Raw genomic sequence first — 25,297 nt, forward strand, 5'->3', positions numbered from 1 at the left:
GACTGCATTCCCGCTAAGCGAGTTAGTGCCAAGACCCGAAGCTCCGGCTGCTCTTCGTTGAAACTGATCACGTGATTAGGTGGCGTCCTCGCGCTTCCCGTGACTTCATGACCAAGTGAACGCGTTTAGACTGTGTCTCCTACAGCTTTATCGTTATCTCTGCTAAACGAGATAAAATTTTTGTTACTGTGATGAAACGTGGTCACAGAGGATCAGCAACGGCGTGGCAGCTATGGGGCTGCGGATAACGACGTGGAATGTCAATGGGATTCGCAATCCCTTCGGATATCAACCATGGAGTTCGAAGCGCACATTTGACGCTATGTTCGAAATATTGGAGGCCGACATTGTCGTCATGCAGGAGCTTAAGATACAAAGGAAGGATCTTAAGGACGACATGGTGCTTGTCCCTGGATGGGACTGCTTCTTCAGCTTGCCTAAGCATAAAAAGGGTATATTTATTGCCTTCTCGATATACCTGGGCTCTTTTCTTCTCGAAAAACACTGAAAAAAAAGTTTTAGGCTACTCTGGAGTTGGCATATACATACGACAAGCTGTTTGCCAGCCCATCCGAGCCGAAGAGGGTCTGCTAGGCGTTTTGTGCCCCCCTGGGTCCAGCACTCCATACCGAGAGTTACCTGCTGACGATTCTATTGGGGGCTATCTTTCTTACAGCGAAATGGCCGACCTTGGAGTAGACCCAGCGGTATTGGATGCAGAAGGTCGTTGTGTCGTACTCGAGTTTCCTGCTTTCGTTATCTTTGGTGTGTACTGCCCTGCCAACACTCGCGGGGACGATGCAGGTACGATGTTCCGTCATGCATTCTGGGAGGCGCTAGATAAGCGAATTCGGAAATTGGATGCAATGGGCAAACGCATTATTCTTGCTGGGGATCTTAACAACGCCGTTTGTGAGCTTGACATTGCAGGCTCTGAGGAGGACAAGCGGAAGGAGGGCATAAGCCATGAAGAATTCATATCAACTCCGAGAAGGCGTATCTTAAATCAGCTCTTGGACGATGGAGAGGTAATTGGAGCGCGTGACAAAGGAAGAGAGAAATCTGTTCTATGGGATGTTTGCCGTGCTTTTCACCCAAAACGGCAAGGTATGTATACACATTGGGATACCAAAAAGAACATGCGGCCGGGCAACTTCGGCTCTAGAATTGACTATTTGCTTATGTCTATTTCTATGAAGTCCTGGATAACGGATTCCAATATACAAGAAGGCTTGTTGGTGAGAGGCTTGGTTCATCATTTCATACGACAGCTCGCTGATGCTGTGTAGGGCTCCGATCACTGTCCAGTATATGCAGTCATGAATGACATTGTCACAGTCGATGGCTCAAAGATATACCTCAAGGATATGATAAATCCGCCGGGCGTATTTAAGGAAGGAGAGAGACTAAAAGACATTCCAGAAAAACCCACGCTCGCCTTCTCTGCGCGATTGCTGCCGGAGTTCGACGTGAGTCAAAGACAGAGTATCAAGGACATGTTCACTCGACAGCCATCCATTTCCCAGAAACTCAATACTACATCATCATCGAACTCGCCAGACGCTAGCGCCTCTAAGTCAACGGGATCATCGATGCAAGTGATGATGAACAGCTCATCTACAGCCCAATCACTGCAAAAAGCGGACTTGATGAAGCGGAAAACTTCGGATTCGGATTCAGGCGGTGGAAAGACGAAAAGATTTAAGTCGATAGCAAGCACGACGCCAGCTCACCTTGGAAAGGGGCAAGGGACTTTGCGGTCCTTCTTTACACCCAAAGCTTCATTTCAGCCAAGCACAAGTGCAGCATCAGCGGCATCAGCAGCAGTGATTGATTCGTCCTCGGATCACGTGTCTAGCATTGCAGACGCCAGAATGAAGCAGTTAACGAGTGACAAAACAGCTGCTGCAAAGGTTAGCGAAGAGGCTCCCCCAACTCGCATAGATGCCTCCAAAGATGCTCGGGATTCTGATATTGCAATCCAAGTGGCAGACGACACTCAGCTCTCCGATATTGTTGAGAAGCGCGCAAAGTCGAGCGAACAGTGGGGTATGCTCATGCGAAAGCCCAGCATTCCATTATGTGAGGGTCATGAAGAGCCTTGCAAATCATTGCAAACGAAGAAGAAGGGCGTCAATTGTGGCAGAATGTTTTATATCTGCGCTCGGCCTCTAGGCCCTTCAGGCGAGAAAGAGAAGAATACGCAGTGGCGATGTGGGACCTTTATTTGGGCAAGTGACTGGCAAGGGGGCGCTGGCAATAGTCGATGAAAATGCAATATCATTGTCACGTCAAGAAGTGAAAGACAGGAGAGATAGATGTGATCGACAGATTTCAAAAGTTAAACGTCCGTGACAATGAGAATGTGAATTTAGGCATAGTGATTAAAAGTCATTTGACGATAACCTGCGCTTAAGCGCAAGTAGCTCCTCTGTCCTCTCACAAAATTACCCAAAACAAAATAAAAACAACATCAGCATCTAATCACGACGGAGAACACAATGGATTGCCAAAAAGCTTCCGGAAGCAGTGAGGACAGCAAGAGGACAAGTGATCAAGGCACGAAAATAAAGTTCAGCGACCTACCACCTGAGATGCAGAATGAAATTTGCAAAAATCCTCGTAAGTAACGTCACTACTAGAAGAATTTCCTATACAAATTGACCGACTGAACTCTATAAAGGAATGAAAATCATCGCAGAAATCATACCTGATGACCCCCTCGCGAAGTTCAAGTCTGAGGAGAAGAATCTGGACTTCTCTGATCCTAAGATTAAGTTTCTGGATCAAATTTACGCAGTCAAACGTTCCTTTGTCTTTCAATACCGCCAAAACACTGAAGCCATCACATCTCTCAAGGTTGGGGAGATCAAAGCAAACTATGAGACTTTCAAAAACTCCAAGTTAGGCGAGTTCTTCAAAACCGAAGAAGAAAAAAAGGCATATCTTGAAACGGTGATGCGGTGGTTTTGCCAAATTCTTGAGGCTGATAGGCTTTGGAGAGAGTATCTTGAAATTACAGAGCGAAAATGCAAGCTGTCCATAGACGATATGTTGCGCGAGGCGAGACCTTCGTTCGTGGAAGAGTTAGCTAACAAGCCATGGGCGCAATTCTTGGAGAAAGACGGACCAGGTTGGCCAGTCGATTGGGCTAACGGGCCCACGGTTATCAACAAGCAACGTGTGCCAAACGGTGGAATCCGAATTGTAGAGCAATGGGAGAAAGCTACTGCTAAAGCCATTGATGAGATTGATACTAATCCCTCAGGCCGCCCTGTTTTCGAGTCTGGTCTGGTGAGAGCTCAGCAAATAGCAGTTCTAGACCCCGAGCGCAAGAAGGTGAAGACGGTCTATCTGGTACGTACATACAGCAGGATCAGTGCTTTTCTAATGCGTCATAAGGGTGTATTACCTCATTCACCGTATAAAAAGGCAAGCCCTTTAACATATTCTTCATACGTTTAGGCAATCGCTAATCATATGCGAAGGTGTACGACAATGGCCAGGCGCTCTACGATGGCGACCTGTTCCCAATGTCACAAATGATTGGTAAATGGTGTGGCTCACATCGCAAAATAAAGTGCTGACGCGTAGGAGCACGTCTTGATAACCATCGATGTCCTTCTGGATGGAAAGCTGCCACCATTCGGATTGATCGGCTTAATAAACGGACTTGTAAAGATAAGGTAGACGGCAAGAAAGAGAAAAACGACTCTTCATAATCAATTCACAGATTTGGCCATGGTGTAACGAAAGTACCTGACTAAATCAATCACCTAGACCCAAGATTAACATAGTTGTGAGCGAAAATCTGCAAAAGCTCTTAGTTGGAGGATTGCCCAATCATTTTAATGGCAACTCTGAGAATAGTATCAGCATTAAATTCGGGAATGGCACCTTGTATCTAGTAAATTCAACCAGCAGCAAGCTCAATTTATATTCTACGAATAAAGCACAATGGCAATACCTTTGAGTCAATTATTGATTAGGCACACATAAACCATTCCGCTTCCATCCGTTAAGACACCTCGATCTAATAATTCATCTTCAGTCCATCATTTCCATGCTACTCATCGACAATCGAGTGAAATCTTAATGGTGATAATTTCCTCTTGCACCAAGATGCGGTATTGAGTTTAGTTTTCCATCGTCAAGTATTGGCTCCAATCAAGATCGCTGAGACTAACTTGGCGCTGCTGCTCACTGGTATTAGGACTGGAGCTAAAGAAAGGCTCTCCACCGATGTAGGAATTGTGAAAGGCAAAACCTGTATCAAAGCCGCTCATTTGAGCAGCAGAGAGAGCAGTAGAGAGAGCGCTGTTGTAGTCATAGCCTCCTGTGTATTGAAGCGCATTGTTTGATATTGTAATGGAAGATTCCATATGCTTGTGTTCCAGAAGCGACCCCTTGAGATGATTGCTGACTTGGTTCTGGGCTTCAGCTGGGACAGGAACCTCAGTGAAGTTGTAGTCTGCGACGTCGTTACTATCACTAGGGAGAGGAACTGACAGTAACGTCTGCATAGGCGCAGTTGTCGACTCGGCTGTTTGAAGACTGGCTGCCTTCCGCTTGGTCATACGACGCTTCTTCTCCGAAGACTTGCGTGGCTGGTATGAGTAGCCAGGATGCTGTTTAAGATGTTCGGCCTTGACTTCCTCTGCCTTTAATTTCCAAGCAGCCTTGGTCTCCTCATTCTCACTATTCCACATCATCGCTACTTTCTTTGCTGTACAATAATTAGTAACTTTAAAAGTCCCAGTGACTACAAGGTTACGAATATTGGACTTACATATGTCGTTGTTGACGATACCAGGGAAGTCTTTTTTAATGATTGGATGGTGGAACTGGCGATATAAGATGAACGCATTGGGAGGACGACGAATTTTCGCTTTGCCCACTGGTCTAGGAGAGCTGGAGGTAGAATCGGAGCTGATGGGGCTTGACACTGGTGGCAATGTATTGCTGGTGGTCAAATCGCCTTGAAAAGGAGTGAAGCGCACAATACGCAAAGACGGAATGGAGACGGTTGAGACGGGGCAATTGAGAAGATTGCTGTACCGACTGGCAATGGCTTGAATAACGGAGCTAGGAAGGTTATCAGGCAAAACGAGCTGCTTGTTGCCAGCGACGACCTGAGCATGAAATGCCGCCCAGTTCGCTTCGAGAAGGGTTTCCAAGTTGAGGGTTGCTTGAAGGGCCATTGTACTGGTTGTTATGCAGCAATTGGAGGTATATGAAGCAAAGAGTAACGTAGTTGTTGTTTGAGGAGAGCTGCGCTGAGAAAATATGAATGAGATTAGAGTGTCTTATACTTGAATGAAATCCTCGTGCACTGGGGTCAGTTCCAGTGAAAGTCACTTTAACTTCACTAAAAGTGCCAAAGTGATGGAACTGAGGCCAATGTGAAAAATCCGGTGAGGCGTGACTTTAAGAACAGATAATTAAAGCCTGCATCCTGACAATAAGCGTTTGCTTAAATATTAGTGGTTCAAAAACACTTACAAAGTCGCGTACTCTTATAAACATCGAAGAAATGGCTTCCCATGCTTGGTACTCAGTCATATCTGAGCTTCAGTCAATTGAAGAGGCACATTGCTGCAAGAAGGCTCCCCAAAACACGTCAACAGGTCCAGCAATTCCGCCTCACAGGGTAGTCTGTCTCCGCGTGAATGCAAGAATGGACGAAGCCAAACGAGTTCTGCTCGGAACGATTTATTCAAGCGAGCGAAATCTGCGTGATGCGCTTCAAGTAATTGTTGATGATGTTAGCGATCTTGAGCTTGCCTGGCCATCCATGACACCCTTGTTGCGGCGCCATCACCAAGAAGCGCTGACGGAGCTACTTACTGGGTCAGTTTTGAACTTCCTTGTATGACTGTGGACTAATTTCTTCCAGAGTAACTGATACGTTGACTAAAAATTCTCTGATGTCCAAAAACATAACCGGTATTACCAGCTTCAAGGACAATGATGCCGTAGATCAATTTTTCCAAAACTGTGAAATTCCCAATCACCATGACCTGAAGGTGCTTATGAAAAGCGTTGACGAGGAAGAGGCAAGATTACAATGGTGGTGTAAGACCTCGAGTGCTTTTTTGATATTATGAACTAATGTTATGAGTAGTTAGATGGAGGCGAAATAGAGCCAGCCACCAAAATTGGGTCGCTGGCAGCAGGTCTCTTTCCACTGTGAGGGCCTTCTTGGAATTTGACATCCAGTTCTTTGAAGCGAATGTCCGCGAGAAGATGAAAGCTTTGCAGATTGCGAGACAATTTGCGGAAGCCTATGGCGGTAATATTGAAGATGACGAAGAACTGGAAGAGGAGTACTTTGAATCTGATGAGATCTACGAAAGCGACGCTTTGGGTGAATGATTGAGAGACACGTTTATTAAAAAGATATGATTTAGTGGAACCCACCGTAGATTCGGAACAATGATAATAAGAACAAAGAGGACGATAAAGACCGAGTTAATACATCTCCGGACGGAGTTTCACTTTCCAAAGCAGCAAGCCCTTCCATACGCGTCGAAAACACGTATATAGTCTCACAAATGCAAAAAAGAAAACATCACGACGAAATACTTTGAGATCGTCTGATTGATACAAAGATCGATTGTGAGAATTACAGCACAGAGAGGATGAAGAAGATTGTCCAGAAGGTGCAACTCTGCGTCATGGGTGGGCCAAAGCTGTGAGTTGTCGAACAGTCCCGACAGTGCGAGATCAGTGTCGACATTGTGACTAGATATCACGCGTTCAGGCGGATGTGGATATACAAAATGCTCTGGCAGAGTATAGTTCGATCGTGTAGTTGGCAGATTGCCGGAACAAGATGAGGTTGTCGAGGCGCCAAGGAAAACCCCAGATCGCGCTGGGGCAAATGTGCATTAGCTCCACACACCCTGTACAATTACGTCCCGCTCGCAGTTGATCTATAAACAAGTTCCGCGCTGGCCAAGGTCAGAACTTCAGGACACAGACTCTGTGCGACTATTCGCACCCCGAACCAGACAGAGTCGAGGGCCACACACGTTCCGGACCCACTGCGCTTAGCGAACCATGACCATAGCCCCCGGATCTCCTAGGAATGCTTGCTAGTCATGGGCAGCTTCCTTTCCATCATACTCGCGTACGTCCTCGGCGGTCTCACGTTCCTTCCGCTCCTTGTCCTTCTCACATTCTGCCATGCGTACTATATGCTACCGGTAGTGGACCCGGAGGTGGAGCAAAAGGAGAGTCGGAACAACACTCTGGCAGAGCCTGGTGACAATCAGCCCGACCTGTCCAACTTACCAGTCGAGCTTCAGAAGCCGGACAGAGAAAAGGACGCGGCGGCGGGCTACTTCGCGATTTCGCGAGAATTCGTGCCTGGCGGAGTCAATGGCAAACCACCTGAACGGCTAACGCCTGCTGGCGAGGTCGTAGCGGTGGAAAGCCCCAGTGTCTACCAAAGCATGTACCGCAGCATCTTCGAGCGGGGCAAACCTCAAGGACCAAGTTTCGATGCCACACCGGGCATATCTAAAGCGACGAAGAAGTCACGTAACGTCTTTTACGTCGTGCTGAGGCTTGGGCATCTCATGCTTTACGACAATGCGGATCAGATCGAAGTGCGATACGTTATCTCACTTGGGCTCTACGACGTGGATGTGTATGGGGGTGGCGAAGAAATACTGGAAGGGGAGCTTTGGGTACGAAGGAATTGTATACGTCTACGCAAGAGGGAGACAGACTACACGTTACGAGACTCGAAGCCGTACTACTTCTTTTCAGATAACTGTTCTGAGAAGGAGGATTTCTACCATGCTCTGATACAGAACCAACACCGCTCATCAACGAACCCGAAGCCACCTATTCTGCCGCTACGTTTCGAATCTGAACATATGGTCAAGCTCGTCCAGCAACTCCACGGCTCAGAAGAGCTCATGCAGACGCGATGGTTCAACGCATTGCTCGGGCGTCTATTCCTCTCCCTGTACAAGACCAGCGAGATGCATTCACTGATCCACTCAAAGATCACAAAGAAGCTGACGCGTATACAAAAACCCTCGTTCATCGAGCAGGTTAAAGTGGGAAAGATTGACATGGGCACATCTGCACCTCTCTTTACAAATCCGAAGCTCAGAGAGTTGACTTTGGATGGCGAGCTGATTGTCGAGATGGATGTGAGGTACTCTGGTGGATTCAGACTGGAGATAGCGACATCGGTGTTGATTGACTTGGGCAAGCGGTTCAATGTGCGAAGAATAGATATTCTTCTCGCTGGCATCTGCAAGAGCCTTGAAGGACACCTGCTAATCAAAGTTAAGCCGCCGCCTTGCAACCGTATCTGGATATCGTTCGAGACGATGCCTAAGGTCGACATGTCAATTGAGCCGATTGTGAGTTCGAGGCAAATCACGTACGGTCTCATCTTGCGCACGATAGAAAGCAAGATAAGAGAAGTCATAGGCGAGACGCTTGTCCTTCCAAACTGGGACGATATCCCCTTCAGTCGCACGGAGGGACAAGCCGTGCGTGGTGGATTGTGGGAACACCATGGTTCTAATTATAGGCCTCCAGACGACGCAACTGCGCCATCGGAAGATCAACTTGAGGAGAAGGAGGCAAAATTAGAGCCTAGCGATGTGCCCAAATCCCAGAGCACTCCATCCTTGATACGACGACGTCCTGTGGGCACGACATCAGACAAGAATAACCCTACCAGAGGCGCAGCGGACAGCGCGGAAACATCCGGACGTGCAAGTCCGGCCTCCAAAAGCAAGCCAAAGACTATTCGATCGAGCTCTTTCGCGAGCACTTCCCCACCTGTAGTCAGTATGAGCCCCACACATGCCAGCGCTTTCCGCAACGAAACTCCAAATAGCCTTGGAGATGCTGCCTCGACCATGAAAAGCCTCTCGAGTAGGTCTTCGTCCACTTCATCCACGCCACCAGCCGAGCCTCAGGCACTTGACATCTCCGCCGAGGTTGACGAGGCATATGAGGCGAAGGAAGGAGAAGAGCACGACATGTTCGACATGGAAATGCCCGTGGACGAAACGCCGCGACCTAGTAACGAGGCGCAGAGGTCGCTCCGTGAGGGCAAAAAGTCGTCGATCAGTGTCGAGGGCTTTGGCAGCTCACATCTCGAGGAGAACGAGAAGAAACGTAGGAATCTTGTTTCCGGAGCCCAAGTCGCAACAGCAGCCGCCCGCAAGTGGGGACTCGACCTTGTGGCTAAGCGGGCTTCTGTTCCAGGCTCAAGCGACTCAATCGCAGAGCTGTCTGCGGCGGCGAGCGGACAAGGCCAGCCAATTGGCCGTGGGCAGCCGTTACCGCCTCCCGGCCAGCCCCTTCCAGGCCCGCCGAACGCGTTCCGAAAGAGTTGGACGACGGCGTTGGGCAGCATTGGCCGCAAGAAGGTGCCGTCGAACGTTTCTTCGCTAGCCGGTCTAACAGAAAATGCGCGGGAGGCTGCCTTGAAAGCTGCAAAAGGAGCCGTCGAAACAACACCCCCGTTGCCTCCCAGACCCTCAACAGAGAATGCTGCTTCGACGCCGTCGACGCCATCGCTAGCACATTCCCGGAAAGGAAGCATCCAACAGTCGAGGCGGGCGAGCACAAGATCGTCCCGAGCGTCGGTGGAAAGCGGGGTGTCTGACGATGTGCTTGTTATCAAAGCGCCAGAGACAGAGGACGATGTGCGCATTGCAGACGACGGTTCGGAGGAGAGAAACGCGCTGGGCATCGTCGAAGATGTACCCCGGGACGAGGAAGCAGACGAGACACCAAAGAAGGCGATGCGTGAAGCGGCCGCCGCGGACGTTGAAGGGGAAGATGGTCACGAGGACAATGACGAAGAGGAGGAGAATGCCATGGCAGGGTCTGAAGCAACGTTACCAGCGCGGACGGACGAGGCTTCGATGAGCGGAGAGAACATAAAGGAGACGTCAGAGACGAAGAAGATTGACAAAGAAAGCCTCGAGCTGCTCGAGTCACTTGTACATTAGCATAAACGGATGGAACGGCATGCGATTACACGATATGCACACGCACACACACACATACACACAATTTCCTCTGCTAGTTCGAATCATGATGCGAGACAAAGGTCAAAGGAAATGAGAGAGAGAGAGAGAGAGAGAGAGAGAGAGAGAGAGAGAGAGAGAGCGCGAGAGAGATAGCGTCAAGCAATACAGAACACGGTTGCCAGGCACGCAGTGCCAGAGGATGGTTTATCTTCCCCTCTTGATTTCTCACACACCCCCCCCCCCCCCCCCCCCCCCCCCCCCCCTTCTTTCTTTTCCCTTTCTAGAGAGGCATGTGATTGACGTAAAAGGAGTTTAAACGCACGGTTGATTGCGAGGCGCTATGAATCGTCCTTGCCCATGACGACATCCAAGGCCTTCCTCGCGTGGGCGACGCTGCGCTCGAGGGCGGTCAGCTTCGCGGCGGCCGCCATCAGGTTCGGATCTGAACTCTCAACCCTGACCTTCTCGCGGACCTTGACCTGCTCGCCCCTGTAAACAAAGACCTCGTCGATCTCGTCGTGAGTGTGGGGTCTTGCGGCACCGAGGGCCTGGGCCAGCCTGCCTCTGAAGAAGGAGGCATGCAGGTCGGCAGCGGGGCCTCCGGACGCGGCGGCGGGCTCGAGGGTGCGTAGCTCAACGGTCAGGGCGGCGTCGACGACGGACATGTGGAAAGACAGAGAAGGGGGCAGGGGCGGATCGAAGACGGCAGGGTCCACGGGGTCGGCGAACCATGGCTTTGACGAGGGCCCTTTGAGCGCGGCCTTGGCCTCTTGCAGGTTGACATCGAGAAGGCGCAGCTGGCCGGCGATGAAATGGGGGTCCTTCGCGTCGCCGGCCCAGACGGCGGCATCGACGACGTCAAGGCAGGCGTTGATGCGTGAGCGGGCGTCGGTCAGCTGGGCGAGGACGAGGGTGGGCGCGTGGGCGGCGGACGAGATGACCAAGGGGTAGGCGGGGAGGCCCTTTGGCGGAGGCAAGGTAGCAAGGCGCACCTTGATGTCGCCTTTCACGATGCGGGCGCCAGCGCGGGTGACGACGCCTTTGAGGCTCTCGCTGCGATGCGAGCTGAGAGGCAACGTGGAGCCGGGTTCAACGGGCGCCAGCAGCGACGCGCACTCTTCGAAGCCGGCCTTGAGCGCAGCCAGCGACTCCTGGAGCGCGTCAAGGAGCCATTCGAGTTCGTTGGCCTACGCGAGTTGCGGGCTAGCGTCAGCAAAGATCGATGTTCCGCGCGTAGCTCATTGAGAAGTCAATTGCGCTCGACGTCGCCGCCGGTGTTGCAGCCACGAACAGCGCGGAACTTCCACGCGTTCCCATGGCGACGAGACGCATTGCACCTGTCAAGAGGGACGGCGTGTTGGCCAATGTCCTTGTACGCATTTCGTTTTCCATTTGAGATGGTGCTCAGGTGCGTATAGGAGTGTATAGACGAGTGGGGCGTCTTCGATCAACGTACCAAGGCTCGGTCCTGCTCCAGCTGCAGGTCCGCGGGCGACACAGCGGGCCACACGGCTGTGGCCATGATCTCAAGCGACGGCGAGGAAACGGACGGGGATCGCCCAGCCCGGTGTTATTTTTCGATTTTCCTTCCGGGGTTGTCCTTCCCTCGGGTCCAGCTGCTTTTTCTTCCGGACGGGCTCGGGGAGACGGAGGATTTCCTCTTGCTCGCAGACTGACAGTAGGTGGAGGAGCAGCAGCGGTGGTTGGCAGCTCCAAAGCAAGATTTGTGCGCGCCCAGCGATGGCGCCGGCCGGGGCCACTGATCGGTTCGTCTGGCGATCTGGGCCTGGGCGTGCGCTAGATGCGCAATGGTCGCGTGGCGCTGCTTTGGCGCCTGGGCTTTTACATCATAGGCGTCGCCCGTGTCGGAGAATGATGACAATGGTGATGGCGACGGGCAAACACGGTTCTTGCTCATTTCCTGGATCACGTCCGCCTGGATCGGGACTGGTGACGCAGGGAGGCGGTGGTGGAGGGAGCACATCAGCACGTACGTGTGCGTCGATGCTCATGCAAGCACCTACAACCACCCGAGCACAGCACCCGCAGACGAATGTGGACAATGCTCAGTATACATACCTTTGCCTTAGCTGAACGCCCGCCCGCGTGGCGGGTTAGTTGCTCGACTTGTCGCGCTGGAGCTCATGTTTTTACCGTGTCGCCGTGCGTACCACCGTCGCTACAGAACAGCGCTTGACCGTGCCCTAGATTTAGGGGGTGGCCCTCTGGAGCATTAGTGGGGTGACCCTCTAGCAGCCCCGGCCGAATCGCCGAGCCTGCACGCGTCGCACACAGTGTTACTGTCGCAAGTGACGCGGGTTAGTGCTGGTGCTTTTGCGGGCTTAGTGTGCCGGTAGCGCAGTGGAGCAAGCGCGCAACAGTCCTAAGATCTGCACCAAGAACAGCGGCCGCTTGCAGGAAAATTTCGATCATGACGCCGTGGTGTGCTCGTCGCTGCGGTCTGGCAATGACGTGTGTGTGTATGTGTGCGTGCGTGTGTCCCTCTGCACGTCCCCGGCTTCCATTGGGCTTCAAAAAGTCGTCGCCCCGTCCGTCGTCATCCTCGTCCCCCAGCTCACATCGCTATAGCACCGCATCGTATACACCGCCGCGAACATCGTAAGTCCATCGCCGCTCTTGCTCGACTCTACGTACCAGCAAGCACCACACCAAACGCCCCCATCCCTTCGGCCTCTTTGTTTTTGTTTCGAAACCAGCACCGTACGCTAACCTGGCCCTGCCTCTCCCCAGCCACCCTCGTCGGCGCACCCACCTGGCCCGCGAATCGTCCAATTACGTCACCGCACACAGCTTCCAACAAACACGCCCCGCTACATTTCTGCTCGGAGGGACGAACAGAAATCGACAGGACAAGTCGCCGCACGACGTTCCTGAGTCATCGCCGTCCTCTTGTCTAAACACGCAATGGGCGCACGACCTCTCCTAGGCTTCCTCTCGCTCGTCCTCCTGGCCGGAGGCGTGCTGCTGCAGTTCTTCGTCATCCTGGCTGGCACCTCCAACACCAAGCCTCTCAACCTCGTTTACTTCCTCCAGACCACCACCACCGGTATCAATGGTGCACGCGACCCCTCGCGCTGGACGCCCTTCTACATCTGCGGCGTCGATTCCAGCGGACACAATGCCAACTGTGGCAAACCCGTGCCCGCCCTCCCATTCAACCCGCCTGGAAAGAGCAACTTCGACACGGACATTGGCGTCCCCGCTGCCTTCATCGGCACCCACAAGTACTTTTACCTTTCGCGCTTCGCCTTCGCCTTCTTGCTCATTTCCATGTTCTTCTCCGTCATCGCCCTCTTCACCGGCCTGTTGGCCCTGTGCACTCGTCTGGGCGCATACATGTCCAGCCTGAACACCTTCCTTGCCGCCGGCTTCCAAGTGCTCTTTGCTGCTCTAATGACGTACGTATTTCCATTCTTGCTTTATCCGGCCAGATTCCCGTTTTCTTTCCCTTTCACTATCTTCCTCTGTTCTCGTAGAATGAGCTAACAAGTCTTCTTGCACAGCGCTTGGAGCGTTATGGGTCGTGACCATTTTAACGCTGATGGCCAGACAGCCAAGCTGGGCCGCTACGGCTACGGCTTCACCTGGGCCTCGGTTGCCTGCTTCTTCATCTCCACGGTCCTCTTCTGCATCGGCGGCTCCACCGGCCGCGGGAGGGACTATGAAGCCGGTCGCTCGCGCGGCGGACTCTTCGGCCGCAAGCGCAGCACCCGCTCCCGCCACTCGCAGCGTGGTTCTTTCCTAGGCAGCGAACGCAGCGGCATTAAGGATGACTACTCTTAAATGCCGACTGCTCTGCGTTCATGTGTTTACATTCCGACACCAGAAATTGCCATGTCCTTCACCTACTCCGCCTCTTGGTCTGAAGTGGGTTTGGCGTTTCGACGCGTGCGTGAGACCTGGTCTCTTGTTTCGCGGCAGAAGGAAACGAATGAAAAGCCCCTTAGTTGTACAATCGCATATTGTTCTGGTACTCTGTCTCGTTGACCTTTTTGGTTGGGTACTGGTTGGAACTCTTTCAACCCAGACCGCAATACCAGCGATGCGGCATGTTTACTTGCAACGCTCGTTTTTGATGGAGAGCCGACCCGCCCCACACATAGACGCTGCATCGTAGTCAGTTGTCGTCGCACGGCAAATTCCTCTTCTTGTATGATGTAATGTCTATCTTACGAACAAACACCTGTCCCCCCGTATCCATGGATGCGGTCCGGGCTCATTATATATACACACAACATAATCAATCTAATGTTACTAAATCGTTTGCCTTAACCGTTTTACACTGCTGGACATGTGAATCGAGTAGGACCCAGCTGCTCGTCCCTCGCATTTTGTTCTCGATTTACCCTCGCCACTTGCAGCTTATGAGCTGCATGCACGTTGACGTGGCCACGTGCGATCGAAGCCGAAAATATTGAATTGTACATTTCCCGAGAGAGAACGAGTGGATCTTCTTGCCCTCAAAAGTGGTGTTCGGCTTAATGCATGCTTTTTATTGAAACTCATACTACGACATGAAGAGACTAATCAATTGCCATGTTTGGCTGTGTTGACGATACATCTTCAATAAGCTCATTCCTAAGTCTGCTCAAGGGCGGTCGATATGATGCTGGACACGTAATATGTGCCTTCGCTACGACCCACCTTGAAGTAACAATGCCCTCACTCTAAGATCATGTTTATGCTGCGCGCGGATGTGTGTGTGTGTGTGTGTTCGTATGAATGTATATTCGTCTGTATGTAGAAGCCACGGTCGCGCGAGCAGCCAGCGATGCCCAACGTGTCAGGTGGGGCAGTTAAAAGAAGAGAAAGCTGTCCTGGTAGAATATGCGGCACCTTCCCTGCCCCACTTGGGCATCATGATTCCGCTAGCAACAATACCACCCGAAAATATGTCCTGTCGATGTGCTGGTCGTAATCGTCGTGTGATACTGATGTGAATAGTCCAAGGTCTAGCTTTTTTTTGGTGTGGTTGTTGATTTACTAGGGTCAAGATAAATCCTTCCTGCGAACCCTCAGCGGAAAAAAAGGAACGGGGGAACAGGAGTTCTTGGCGTCCAATCGCGAAAAAACCGGCCTCGTGGTTGGGATGGCCTCTCCCCATGAACCCCTCGCCTATAGAAGAGAAGTGGACAAGCAATGGTGTTTCAATCTTTGTTTGGATCGGAATCAGGATAGAGCCAGGGAGGGAGCGCTCCGTTCCGCCCGTTCAAACGCAGGGTAAAGCTTAGAAAAATGCAAGCTCGCATAAAATGATCCTTGCCCCAACCAATGTCCCCCCCCCCCCCCCCCTCTTTCGCCCGGATCTCCTCTCTAAGCGAACGAGCCATGTCCTAGCAAATGATGCTAGTACACGACCTACGAAAATGGTTGCAACTGACCCACTGTCGGAGAAGACGGGGAAAATTACTTTTTTCTGAAGAAAAAAAAATCCTTGCCGTAATAAGAAGACTCGTTGATCCCGTCGCTATGCTTGAAAACGTTATACCGCTGATACACTTAAATATGAACCGCCGAAGAACAAGAACCAGCTGAGTCTGTCAGGAAGATAAAGGGCAGCGTGAAAACGTGGTTGTGCAGTTTGATGTCTTGGCCTTGACACAATTTGGGTTATGTTGTTGGGCATCGCTACACTACGCGTGTGATGACTTCTTACGTGAACGATCTGTAGTTGTGTATTCTTTGTCGGGACTCCACTGCTCGGGCTCAAAATCGGGGTTGTTGAAGTGAGCAGTATTGTAGTGAGAACTAGCAAAATTAGCAAAACACACGCTAAGGAGTTTCAAGACTTACTTCCGAAAGATGGATGTTTGGCAAAGAGACTGGTGCGGCATGTTATTGAACTCGGCCGTATACTCCCATGCTGATGGCCGAAAAGGCGTGCCACGATCGATTTGAACATGATGGGGAAGTGCCACATTCGGGAGCGAAGCCTGAGATGCAGGTGGGCTCGGGAAGTACATGTCGTGCACTGGAATAGCAGGTACGTTGGGGTAGGTCGGTGTCACTGCTGGCCGAGGCGAAGAAACAGGAGGCGAGATCGGGCTCGGGGCAATGTCATACTGATTGAACGCTTGTGGCCATGTAGCTTGTGGACCGGTATAGAACGACATTCCTGGTATCTCTATCGTCTCTGGCTGGTACGCAGTCCTGTGATGCAGTGTCTCTGTAGACGCGTGCTGCAGTGCTACAAAAACATTTTGCTGGGCAGCCTGGGTCACAGACGCTGATGGCACCGATTTCGTAACCATTAGGTCCTCGGCTTTGTACAGAATATCGTAGTGACCCGGGCGATACAGGAGTCGAATTTTTGCAGGCGGCGTGCGACTTTCGGCTCCGGACCAGCCGTACTGGATCACGTTGATGGTATCACCAGGGCTTCGATCGAGATAATGGACTTCGGCAGCAATGCCAGCTGGTGATACAAGAACGGCGAGGAGAGCGTTGAGTCCCAGTTCCTCTATTTCGCACTGAGCCGGCTCGATCCTGGTTTTGCAATAGGATTGCACGCTTTCATTCATAAATCCTTGGTACTGGTCGGGGTATTTCTGCATCCACGCGCTGGTGAGGAGCTTCTCGTAGTTAGTCCGCATTCGTAGCCTGCGAGCACAACAAGCCCACCTTGAAGTACGTGATGATGCTCATGGCGGTATTGGGATCGTTGAACGTTTCAAGCACCGTAGCCAGGCCTGCGTCAACGGGCATCGAAGACAGACGATCCAACAGCACCCATGCTTCCTCCGCGAAGTCGACGTAGATATCCTCCGGGAGGCCTGCATCATTCATGATGTTGCGCAGAGACTTGAGTCGGGCGACTTCTTCGTGGAATTTGTACGGTTCAGCAGTGCGGACAAGGGCCTCGAAATAAGAGAAGGCAACCGCTACAATCAAGCTCAATTAGCCACAAGCGCCGAGACATCTCATGGGCTGAGGGGCAGCGTATACTAACCCCGCCATCCGCAATGACCATCGCCACGACATGTTCGGTAGTGTGAGAAGCTTTGCGGTAGAGACTAGAAACTCGGTCGTCAATCAAAGCTCGGCAACAAGGCATGCTTGTCGGGTTGCTCAGCGTACCGCAGTCTTCACCTGGTAAACTGGATCGGCATTGGCGTATTCAGCTGTGATAGCAGTGCTATCTAGCAGGTCGCTCACAAACGGGCCCTACATTGAAGATAAGACGCAGCGTCGTCAGCGGTTCGTTTGGCGGACGTTCAGTCGCGACGAAAGTCGAGCGAGCGACCCACGCCATGGGAGGGGGCCGGCGCGCTCAATTGACATGGAGAAAGCGACTCACCGTGGCATCGGGCTCCCACTTGTTGGACAACTCCTGCAGACGCGCCAGCTCTTCATCCTGCTGCTGAGCAGAATAGGCGGCCATCCTTTGAAGAGGAAGGTTTGCTGGACGGACGAGGTGAAGGTGGGCTGCTGAACCGCTGACAGAGTTGTAGTTCGCGGGAAGATCCGCCAGTGGCGGCGCTGCTTCTGCCAGTCGAAACGGGAGCGGCAGTGGGTGGAAAGGCCCGACAGACCCACACGCAACGGAGCCAAGCCTCGGGCTCCCGTTGGATGATGGATGGTGGAGATGATGGTGATGGAGATGATGACGATGGGATGAAAGTGGCAGTCCGCCAGTTGCAGTCGCAGCTACATTTCCAATGGCAAAATGTTGTTGCTGCGCGGTCGGGCGGGCGTGCTGCTGAACTGCGCTTATAAAAGCCGCCTGGCCATTCATCCTCAAGGCGCTTACCCCTTTTCAGCACCAGCCAGCAAGCGTTGCAGATATGCTTATGTCGGCGATGCTTTAACTTTTTCGCCTTGTGCTGATGCGCCTTAGACTAGGCCGTATGTCTGTTTTATCTTCTGTTTTTTTTTTTCTTTTTTCTTTTCGTCACTCCCGGTGAGATGACCCGCCAGTGGGCCTAACATGTACCCCCTTGTCGTCAAGCGAGTAGCTGCTGATATGCTAACACACGCAGATACAGTCACTGACACACATGGAGGGACTGTACTTTGATGATTGAGTGAGTGAGTGAGTGAGTGAGTGGGTAGGTGGGTGGGTGGATGAGACAAGTACGAACACAGAAGGACAACCCGCGAGCGAACAGCGTGTACTGGAAAGGAAAGGCGAGAGCAAAGACAAGGTAAAGCCAGCTGGAACAGGTGAGCGGATGAACGAAGGACGGATGTGGTGTTCAGATCTCAGTCAGACTGGAGAAGAGCACAACAGCAGAAGAGCGTTGTGTACTGACGGGCAGCTCGAAGGGTGACCCGGCTAGAAAATCGAGTAAACACCACAAGATGAGAAAGGGAGAACTGCTCTCGATGGCCTTTTAGTAGGATGCGTACTCGGCGACTGTGGCCATCTTGTGTCACGATTTGCTGCTGGCAGATATATACAAGGACAGCCAGCCCACCGCCGTCGAACGGCGTGTCCTGAGCACCATTTCCCTGAGTACGAAGTCCAACCACACAACAGCCAGGTAGACAAAAAAAAGTCCGTTTTTGCGAGACCCAAGCTCGAATGCTTCCGCCAACCGTTGGACTCGTCTCTGCACACTTGCTGCACCGGACGGCGGGCACTTCGTGCTCCGTGAGCCAGCAACATGGTACATCTTCGTCTCGCTCGCTGTCCTGCATCCGAAGGGCCAGAAAGGGTCGGGGAGGCGCATCCTGCACCTTCGAGCGAGTCTGAACGTGCGCAACAATGCCAGCACAAATACCGACCTGGTCAGTGGAGATTCCAGCGCTACACAAGATCTGGTGGACGTGGTGCAGACCCTGATATGCACCCTCCTCACAAATCCAACCACGTCCCCGAGGCGCCGCCAGCATCGTCTTGTTCATGGAAGGCTTGTTCAGCGTCAAATGTGACCAAGACGCCATCGCCGTCAGCCTTTTCTTTGCATCTCGTCAATGCCGGCAGGGCCACAGAAGCTAGGACATGCCGCGTTGCACCGCAGCGAACTTCTGCCCTACAATGATGCGAAAGTCTTGCGACCCATCGCAGGAAGAGATGCGCCTTCGGTGAATCTGATGGTACGGCTCCAGAGAGTCGGGACATGCAGGCATCTCTGCCGTGATTCGCTGGATGAACAGACTTGGACACAACCATGCGCCAAGCACACGTAAAGGTATGGTCGAATCGACCACCAGGCCTCGCAACGGGATCGGAACCTGTTGTTAGCACATTTGTCGAATCAGCGACAGCACAAATTTCATATCTTCCTAATTTCAGGCCGCAAACCAGTGGGACGCGTAGATGGGGCTGAAGACATGCCAGGAACCGAACTTGCTTCAGCTCTTAGGACATGGAAAGGGTAAACCAGAACGGTCGACGCCCGCTTAAAACTTCCATGCTGTGAAATCTCCATGCTGTGTCGGCAGAAAGCAGGTAGTCAAAACGATTGGGGGAAATACAATGAAAAAATACAAATACCTCCATCAAGCGATGCACCGTATTTCGGGATACTTGACTTGATCTGTCCAACCTTAGCAGTGTGGCTGCTATGGCACTCTTTTGCATTAGGTCCGTGAGCTTCGGCTACCTAAGTATTTATTCCTAGTGACTGTGGTGTCATTCGTGATCTGTTGGCTTGCCACCAGAGGCAAATTACTTGCCAATATCCGTTTCTTTCTTTGCAACGCCCCGAGACACAGGTTGTTGCAGCACCGTCGATACCCATTGCCCGTAACGTCATGTCTCTTCTCATCCCTTCGCGGCCAAACCCGGGACCTTGCCTTTACCCTTGCCCACGCCTTTTCCTTTGCCTCCGAACGCTTTCGACGGTTTGCTAGGTTGGGCTGTCAAGATAGGTCCCGCAAAGCCGGAAGCTTCTTCAGATCTGAAGCCCTCGCCCTCGTTCAGCACTGTGCTCCATAGCGAGCCAATTGCCGAGCTCCACTCTCGTATTGCGTTGACCCGGTCCATGTCTGTATTACTTTCGACCTCGACGGTACCAGCTCGCTGGTCAATCTTGCCGTGCAACTTCTTGTCAACAATGAGAAATCCAAGGATGTCTTGCACTTCCGCTAGGGATATCTTTAGCTGTTTCGAGATAAAATCTAAAGTAAATCGCGTATACGGCGCGACCAGCTTCAAAACGGCTTTCGTCCGCATGTTCCGTGTGACTTCATCAATGTTCTCTGCAATAAATGGATCGCTTAGCAAGTCTGTGTTCGATTGAAGAATCTTCTCATAGGTGTGTATATCATCGCGCTGATATGCGTCGACCAAGTCAGTCATAGCAGCTATACGAGGGTCGTTCTTGTACGGTTTAGTCTCCTGCGAGTCAAATGGATTGATGTCGGAGCCCATCAGCATGGTCGTAAGCACGAGATACTTCAGAACTTGGATGCGCTGCAGAGAGCCTGCCTCGTCGTAGTTCTTGAAGCTCTCAAAGAAGTCGCTCTGTGCCTCCTTCCAATTCTCCTCGCTCATATGCATCTTGCCTCCACACTCGCGAATGATTCCCATAATCTTCGGGTGTGGAACTGCTGACTTGACACGTAGTGCACGCTGGTACAGGGCCTTCAAACGCTTACTATTCTTCGTCTCGGCATACATTTGAATCTCGAGCGCATACACTTCAAGCAACATGGTGCCCTTGCTGGGATCATCGGTACCGTCTTCTTTCTGGCATGCTTTGTGCAGAGTCCGAAGCTTCTCCGCGAGGCGACGAAAATTCTTTTGTGCGAACCATAATCGCGCGAGCTTGATGTTAGTCTTGAGGAATAACCGCTCATTGTTCGTGTTCGCGAATGAGTCTAGTGTGAGCGAGTAGAATTGCTCGATGGATGTATTTGCCGCATCGTCTTCTGCGTTCTTCTCCACGAAGTCGAGCATATTGTTGATCGACTTTTCGGAATGATTGCGGGTCACCGCCGATTTCACATACGTGAGAAGCTCTTTGTAGTGAACGACAGCATCTTCATATCGTTTCAACTTGAATTCAACTTTAATGGCTTGCTTCAACGCTTTGAAGCCCCTGTTCCCACGTTACTGAACTGAATTTATCGACACACGGTTCCAAGAGAATTCCCACGTACCATTCTCCTTTTTCAGGCTCTAACGCGGGCACGCCCAAGAACTCTTCCAGGGCTTCCTCAGGATTGTCGGCCTTCATTTGCTTCGCATTATAATATTTGTTCTCGATGTCCACGTCACCACCTTGTTCGTCATCGTCGTCTTCGTATTCGAAGTCGTAGCTATTCGCATTGTGTTAGAAGTGCATCGAAGCTAGATAGGCAGCACTTACTCCTCCTGGTCGGAGTCTTGCATGAAGTCGTCGTCAGACATTTTGGCAGCGCACTGCAGGCCAGTATAACCGCTCTTATGATATTTCGTGAAATTCAAGCGATGTTGTTCAAGAAGCGTGCGGGGTGATGAGTACGTTTCGTTCCGTGAAGCTCTTAACTCTTACGTGCAGCGTGCAGCGTGCTGTGATGCTGGCGGGCGATATCGGCACGTGATACAGCCTTACAGCCTCGCCTACCATGCACACATTTGCAGCACCGAAGAACTAATTACAAGCTCCGTGGTTGCAAAATATCTCGGGAAATGCCCAAGAGTCAGAATGATTGGTGAGGAGACTCTAGATGGGCTGTTGTCATGCCACTTGGTGGAAGGAGAGTCCTTGCCAGGGTTGGCGAGCTGTCATGTACTTTCCGCGCTGCCCAGGTGTGTTTCTCACCAGACACAAGAAGTACTGTCTTGCAAGAATTTGCACGAAGACGTTGCCCGCCAAACTTTGAGTTCTCGGATTCAAGTCTCTTGTGTGGAAGGACTTTCGGAACTCCAGGTCCATTCGAGGATCAGGCCAGACCAGACCTTCATTCGCCACCAAATGGAATGGCTTCGCAACATGGGACCTCCTCCCAAGACATGCCTTTTTCACTTTACACCGCAATCGACTGGCGTGGCCACTGTGCGCTACGGAATACGCCGGCGACGTTTCCACAAGACCGTTGCATAAGTCAAGGCTCTGCGGGAAACGAGGAGGGAGATCCACAAAGGAATCCCGTCGGCGCGACTTCTGGCCATGCTTGCTTGCAGAGTGGCCGATGTAGCATCAGGCAAAACCTGCATCCAGGGAGAGAAACAGGTCCTCGGATGAGGGCAATGGCATTGCGTCGGAAACAAGCAATCCTTGTCGTCATCACGGCTGCAAGCTCCTGTACATGACATGTGCCGCTACGCAGAGCCATCGCAGGTTACGCGCGGCGGAGGCTGTGGTATGGGGAAGCAGATGGGATCCATCGATGGGGCTAGTTTAGCGATCGGTTCCCCAAAAGCAAAGCCAGTCCGCGCGCACCGCCTTCGTCATTGACGGCCAACCTTCTAAGACCCGTCCTCTACTGACCAAGAGATCTGCCCCGATTCCATTTTCCCTGATTCAACCTTTTGGGCGCGAAGTCTGTTTTCGGGGCTCTGTTGTTGTGTCGTACGCATCCGCGCACCCCCCATCTCACCACCCGGGCGCATAACTGACTCTGCGCGCCGTCATTGGATACGCGGCCATTCCTGTGGCTTGCCCTCCCAAACCTCAAACGAATCTTTTTTGCGCCCGCCTGTCTCTTGTGCGAATACCACGGACACACTCTCGCTCGGATAGCGATCATACGGACGCAATGCCCCTCTGCGGAGGTTCGAAGACGGTGTCGCGGAAGTTGGTCTTGCTGTACGTCTCCACCACCGAGCCGCCAATGTGCTAATCGACAGGCTCATTAACTGATGTCGCAGTGGCGATGGTGCGTGTGGAAAGACTTCTTTACTGAACGTCTTCACGAGAGGGTACGCGTTCCTCCGTAGCTAAGTTCAAAGTTTCAGCTAACACCTGTCACCTTTAGTTACTTCCCGACGGTTTAGTAAGTCGTGTCATGTTGCATGAGCACTTGAACTATGTCTGACCCTGCGGCTCTTCCTTCATAGCGAGCCAACAGTCTTCGGTAAGAAGCAACTGCGTTCTCAAGCCTTGCGTCTTTGGCATTGTTGCTAACGTCGTATAGAAAACTACGTACATGGTAATAAAGAGCCATCCCCGACCTGCATCTTCGACACGAAATCTCACCGGATCAACAGATATTTTCATCGATAACACTCATGTTGAGCTCAGTTTGTGGGACACGGCCGGGCAGGAGGAGTTTGATCGGCTACGATCGCTCTCCTACGACAACACACACGCAATAATGCTATGCTTCAGCGTACGGGCCGTACCATCTCACGCTATTTCAGTTACAATCATTTAACAGGGCTTCAGGTTGATTCTCCAGACTCCCTGGAAAACATCGAGACCAAATGGAAATCGGAAATTGAAGAGAATTGTCCAGGCGTCAAACTTGTTCTTGTAGCGCTCAAGTGTGATCTACGCGAGCGATCACAGGAAGACGAGGAGGACGGCGCACAGGAACCTAAGAGGCCGATGATTGAGTACAAGGCAGGCTTGCAAGTCGCGCAGAGGATAAAGGCATTGAGATATCTCGGTACGTCTGCTTTACACACATATGAAAGGGTAAGAGAAAACGAGCTGACATACGTCTAAAAGAATGTTCTGCGATGAAGAACCGGGGAGTCAATGAAGCTTTCACAGAGGCTGCCAGAGTGGCACTTTCTGTGAAGAACCCGGCGGACAAATCATCGTCTTGTGCCATCATGTAAGTCCTGCGGAAGTTTGTGCGAGATAGCAGGATATGGATCCAGAGAACGGGCGAGCAGTAAGCGGAAAGTGGGGGCGGCAACAGATGGTACATGCATTTTCAGTTCACTTTCTTCATACTTCTTGCTTTACACACGCCGTATGCGAGTACACACCCCTGTTTCTCGACAACGGCCATATCTGGAGCGAGGGCGTTTGTTCGGTACGGTGATGATCGCAGTGGTCAAAGTGTGCGATATGGAAGCACTGTTGGTGCAGGATTCAGGATCGTGATTGAGTGACGTCTGGATCCATCCATGAGCTTTCAGCACGCCTATGTCAGTTCAGGATTTCCCAAGAAAAAAAAACCCCGATTATTAATGTTGTTTGGCATTCATTCCCCTTTTTCAGCCTTTTCGTCTACATAAGCGCAAGAGACATTTTGCATCGGCTCCCAATAGCCATTAGATAGGTATGTCTGTGTACAGGTTAATGTCTACTAAAAGCGGGAAAGTCTTTGAACAGCACGGAAGCAGGTTGGGCAGCGAGGCGGTGTCACATTGCAGCGAATTGATTTTGTTTTCATGGTATCGATTCATTGATCAAAGGCGATAATTGCCTTCTTCCAGATGACAGACAACCCATCGTGTGTTTGTTTTTGGATCGGAAGAAACCCGACGTGCCGTTGTCGCTAATATCTTTCGCCGTAAACCCAATGCATGGAAAATAAATCCACATCCCGAACCACTCGCCACAATCATCGTCTAGATATACGTCTCATACGGCGCCGGAGCAATGTTCTCTGGCCAGTTGTCTTTAAGGGTGACAGTCCGGGCCTCCTTTGGCTTCGCTGGCTGGCGCTTGACATCGACTGTCTCACCCTTGGCCTTGGCTTCCTTCTTTCTCCGTGCGTTCTCCTTGACACGGAGAATGAATTCTTCTCTGCTGCGGCTGTGGCGGACGTGCTATTTGTAGAACGTTAGCAATGTTGCTTGATAAAGAGCCGAAGTGAAATATACCTCAATGCGAACATTGATGCGCTTCTCGAGATAACGGTTGCCGACCTGTTTGTACACAATCACGCCAACAGCGGACTTGGTGACGTTCTGATGCCATATTAGTCGACTGCTCTGCTCTAGTCCTCGGATTGGTTCTATCTCACGTATACGACACCGGTCTTGCCGTGATAGACCTGAGCAAGAAGTTAGTCAACTTGTCACTCAAATCAGTCGCTTCTGCCATCTCCTCTGACCTTGTATGGAAGACCCTTTTGGACGGCACCATTGGCGACAATATCGACGATATCTCCAACCCTGCGGGCAATCGGTCAGCTGAAGCTTCCTAGGCATTTGCATATCGGAAACGGACTTGTAGGTTCGCAGGTAGGTGCTGAGCGGAATATAACCAGTCTTTTTGAAGCCTCTTGAGAAGGCGTATCTCGTACCGGAGCGGAGACCAGCAGAGTGACCCATTGTTGCGATGTATTGATGGGAGACTTTTCGTTCGGTTTTCGCAGGAAGGTGTGCGCTCTTGGTGTTGGCTGCAATTTTCGAAGTGTGGACGGGAGCGCAAGGCTTGGCATGTGGTCCGAGCGCACCGCACACTTGCAATTTGCGGTCCTTTACC

The 25,297-nt window shown here is 51.6% G+C and overlaps 12 protein-coding genes across 15 annotated transcripts; 7 read left to right on the plus strand and 5 right to left on the minus strand.

Moving 5' to 3' along the window:
• The first annotated feature begins 138 nt into the window (after window positions 1-138).
• PV09_01799 lies at window positions 139-2,405 on the plus strand. Of its 2 annotated transcripts, XM_016354744.1 has the most exons (3): window positions 139-452; window positions 523-1,238; window positions 1,290-2,405. In XM_016354744.1, the coding sequence occupies exons 1-3, from the start codon at window positions 233-235 to the stop codon at window positions 2,268-2,270; spliced, it is 1,917 nt and encodes a 638-aa protein (XP_016217756.1). In that variant the 5' UTR covers window positions 139-232; the 3' UTR covers window positions 2,271-2,405. The 2 variants fall into 2 exon arrangements, with proteins under 2 accessions (XP_016217756.1, XP_016217755.1); XM_016354743.1 differs by having other exon boundaries at window positions 139-1,238.
• Window positions 2,406-2,501: 96 nt separating this feature from the next.
• PV09_01800 (uncharacterized protein) lies at window positions 2,502-3,722 on the plus strand (the record flags this gene model as incomplete). The annotated part of the gene is made up of 4 exons (XM_016354745.1): window positions 2,502-2,622; window positions 2,684-3,357; window positions 3,489-3,549; window positions 3,595-3,722. The coding sequence occupies 4 exons, from the start codon at window positions 2,502-2,504 to the stop codon at window positions 3,720-3,722; spliced, it is 984 nt and encodes a 327-aa protein (XP_016217757.1).
• A 1,955-nt stretch (window positions 3,723-5,677) lies between these two features.
• PV09_01801 (uncharacterized protein) lies at window positions 5,678-6,375 on the plus strand (the record flags this gene model as incomplete). The annotated part of the gene is made up of 3 exons (XM_016354746.1): window positions 5,678-5,850; window positions 5,897-6,075; window positions 6,125-6,375. 3 exons carry the CDS (start codon window positions 5,678-5,680, stop codon window positions 6,373-6,375), a joined length of 603 nt encoding a protein of 200 aa, XP_016217758.1.
• A 566-nt stretch (window positions 6,376-6,941) lies between these two features.
• Window positions 6,942-10,108, plus strand: PV09_01802 (uncharacterized protein). The gene has a single exon (XM_016354747.1). It carries the CDS (start codon window positions 7,104-7,106, stop codon window positions 9,993-9,995), a length of 2,892 nt encoding a protein of 963 aa, XP_016217759.1. The 5' UTR covers window positions 6,942-7,103; the 3' UTR covers window positions 9,996-10,108.
• A 170-nt stretch (window positions 10,109-10,278) lies between these two features.
• Window positions 10,279-11,745, minus strand: PV09_01803 (uncharacterized protein). The gene is made up of 2 exons (XM_016354748.1): window positions 11,473-11,745; window positions 10,279-11,203 (listed from the first exon to the last, which is right to left on the minus strand). Exons 1-2 carry the CDS (start codon window positions 11,536-11,538, stop codon window positions 10,355-10,357), a joined length of 915 nt encoding a protein of 304 aa, XP_016217760.1. The 5' UTR covers window positions 11,539-11,745; the 3' UTR covers window positions 10,279-10,354.
• An 803-nt stretch (window positions 11,746-12,548) lies between these two features.
• PV09_01804 lies at window positions 12,549-14,309 on the plus strand. 2 transcript variants are annotated; one of them, XM_016354750.1, is made up of 3 exons: window positions 12,549-12,635; window positions 12,768-13,435; window positions 13,541-14,309. In XM_016354750.1, exons 2-3 carry the CDS (start codon window positions 12,942-12,944, stop codon window positions 13,818-13,820), a joined length of 774 nt encoding a protein of 257 aa, XP_016217762.1. In that variant the 5' UTR covers window positions 12,549-12,635; window positions 12,768-12,941; the 3' UTR covers window positions 13,821-14,309. The 2 variants fall into 2 exon arrangements, with proteins under 2 accessions (XP_016217762.1, XP_016217761.1); XM_016354749.1 differs by having other exon boundaries at window positions 12,549-13,435.
• A 131-nt stretch (window positions 14,310-14,440) lies between these two features.
• On the minus strand, window positions 14,441-15,321 carry PV09_01805 (uncharacterized protein). The gene has a single exon (XM_016354751.1). The coding sequence runs from the start codon at window positions 15,139-15,141 to the stop codon at window positions 14,821-14,823; it is 321 nt and encodes a 106-aa protein (XP_016217763.1). The 5' UTR covers window positions 15,142-15,321; the 3' UTR covers window positions 14,441-14,820.
• A 4-nt stretch (window positions 15,322-15,325) lies between these two features.
• Window positions 15,326-17,709, minus strand: PV09_01806 (uncharacterized protein). The gene is made up of 6 exons (XM_016354752.1): window positions 17,335-17,709; window positions 17,115-17,201; window positions 16,987-17,050; window positions 16,659-16,918; window positions 15,831-16,609; window positions 15,326-15,785 (listed from the first exon to the last, which is right to left on the minus strand). Exons 1-6 carry the CDS (start codon window positions 17,416-17,418, stop codon window positions 15,671-15,673), a joined length of 1,389 nt encoding a protein of 462 aa, XP_016217764.1. The 5' UTR covers window positions 17,419-17,709; the 3' UTR covers window positions 15,326-15,670.
• Window positions 17,710-17,943: 234 nt separating this feature from the next.
• Window positions 17,944-19,457, plus strand: PV09_01807 (uncharacterized protein). Its single transcript, XM_016354753.1, has 2 exons — window positions 17,944-18,200; window positions 18,303-19,457. Exon 2 carries the CDS (start codon window positions 18,644-18,646, stop codon window positions 19,019-19,021), a length of 378 nt encoding a protein of 125 aa, XP_016217765.1. The 5' UTR covers window positions 17,944-18,200; window positions 18,303-18,643; the 3' UTR covers window positions 19,022-19,457.
• Window positions 19,363-21,854, minus strand: PV09_01808. 2 transcript variants are annotated; one of them, XM_016354754.1, is made up of 3 exons: window positions 21,296-21,854; window positions 21,087-21,245; window positions 19,363-21,025 (listed from the first exon to the last, which is right to left on the minus strand). In XM_016354754.1, exons 1-3 carry the CDS (start codon window positions 21,334-21,336, stop codon window positions 19,747-19,749), a joined length of 1,479 nt encoding a protein of 492 aa, XP_016217766.1. In that variant the 5' UTR covers window positions 21,337-21,854; the 3' UTR covers window positions 19,363-19,746. The 2 variants fall into 2 exon arrangements, with proteins under 2 accessions (XP_016217766.1, XP_016217767.1); XM_016354755.1 differs by having other exon boundaries at window positions 19,363-21,245.
• Window positions 21,855-22,272: 418 nt separating this feature from the next.
• Window positions 22,273-24,300, plus strand: PV09_01809 (uncharacterized protein). The gene is made up of 8 exons (XM_016354756.1): window positions 22,273-22,717; window positions 22,780-22,830; window positions 22,887-22,904; window positions 22,969-22,985; window positions 23,046-23,060; window positions 23,119-23,240; window positions 23,297-23,519; window positions 23,582-24,300. The coding sequence occupies exons 1-8, from the start codon at window positions 22,668-22,670 to the stop codon at window positions 23,692-23,694; spliced, it is 609 nt and encodes a 202-aa protein (XP_016217768.1). The 5' UTR covers window positions 22,273-22,667; the 3' UTR covers window positions 23,695-24,300.
• PV09_01810 (uncharacterized protein) lies at window positions 24,073-25,212 on the minus strand. Its single transcript, XM_016354757.1, has 5 exons — window positions 25,040-25,212; window positions 24,924-24,984; window positions 24,834-24,863; window positions 24,691-24,777; window positions 24,073-24,636 (listed from the first exon to the last, which is right to left on the minus strand). The coding sequence occupies exons 1-5, from the start codon at window positions 25,141-25,143 to the stop codon at window positions 24,436-24,438; spliced, it is 483 nt and encodes a 160-aa protein (XP_016217769.1). The 5' UTR covers window positions 25,144-25,212; the 3' UTR covers window positions 24,073-24,435.
• Window positions 25,213-25,297: the final 85 nt, after the last annotated feature.

Source organism: Verruconis gallopava (assembly GCF_000836295.1).
Source record: "Verruconis gallopava strain CBS 43764 unplaced genomic scaffold supercont1.4, whole genome shotgun sequence".
Taxonomy (NCBI): domain Eukaryota; kingdom Fungi; phylum Ascomycota; class Dothideomycetes; order Venturiales; family Sympoventuriaceae; genus Verruconis; species Verruconis gallopava.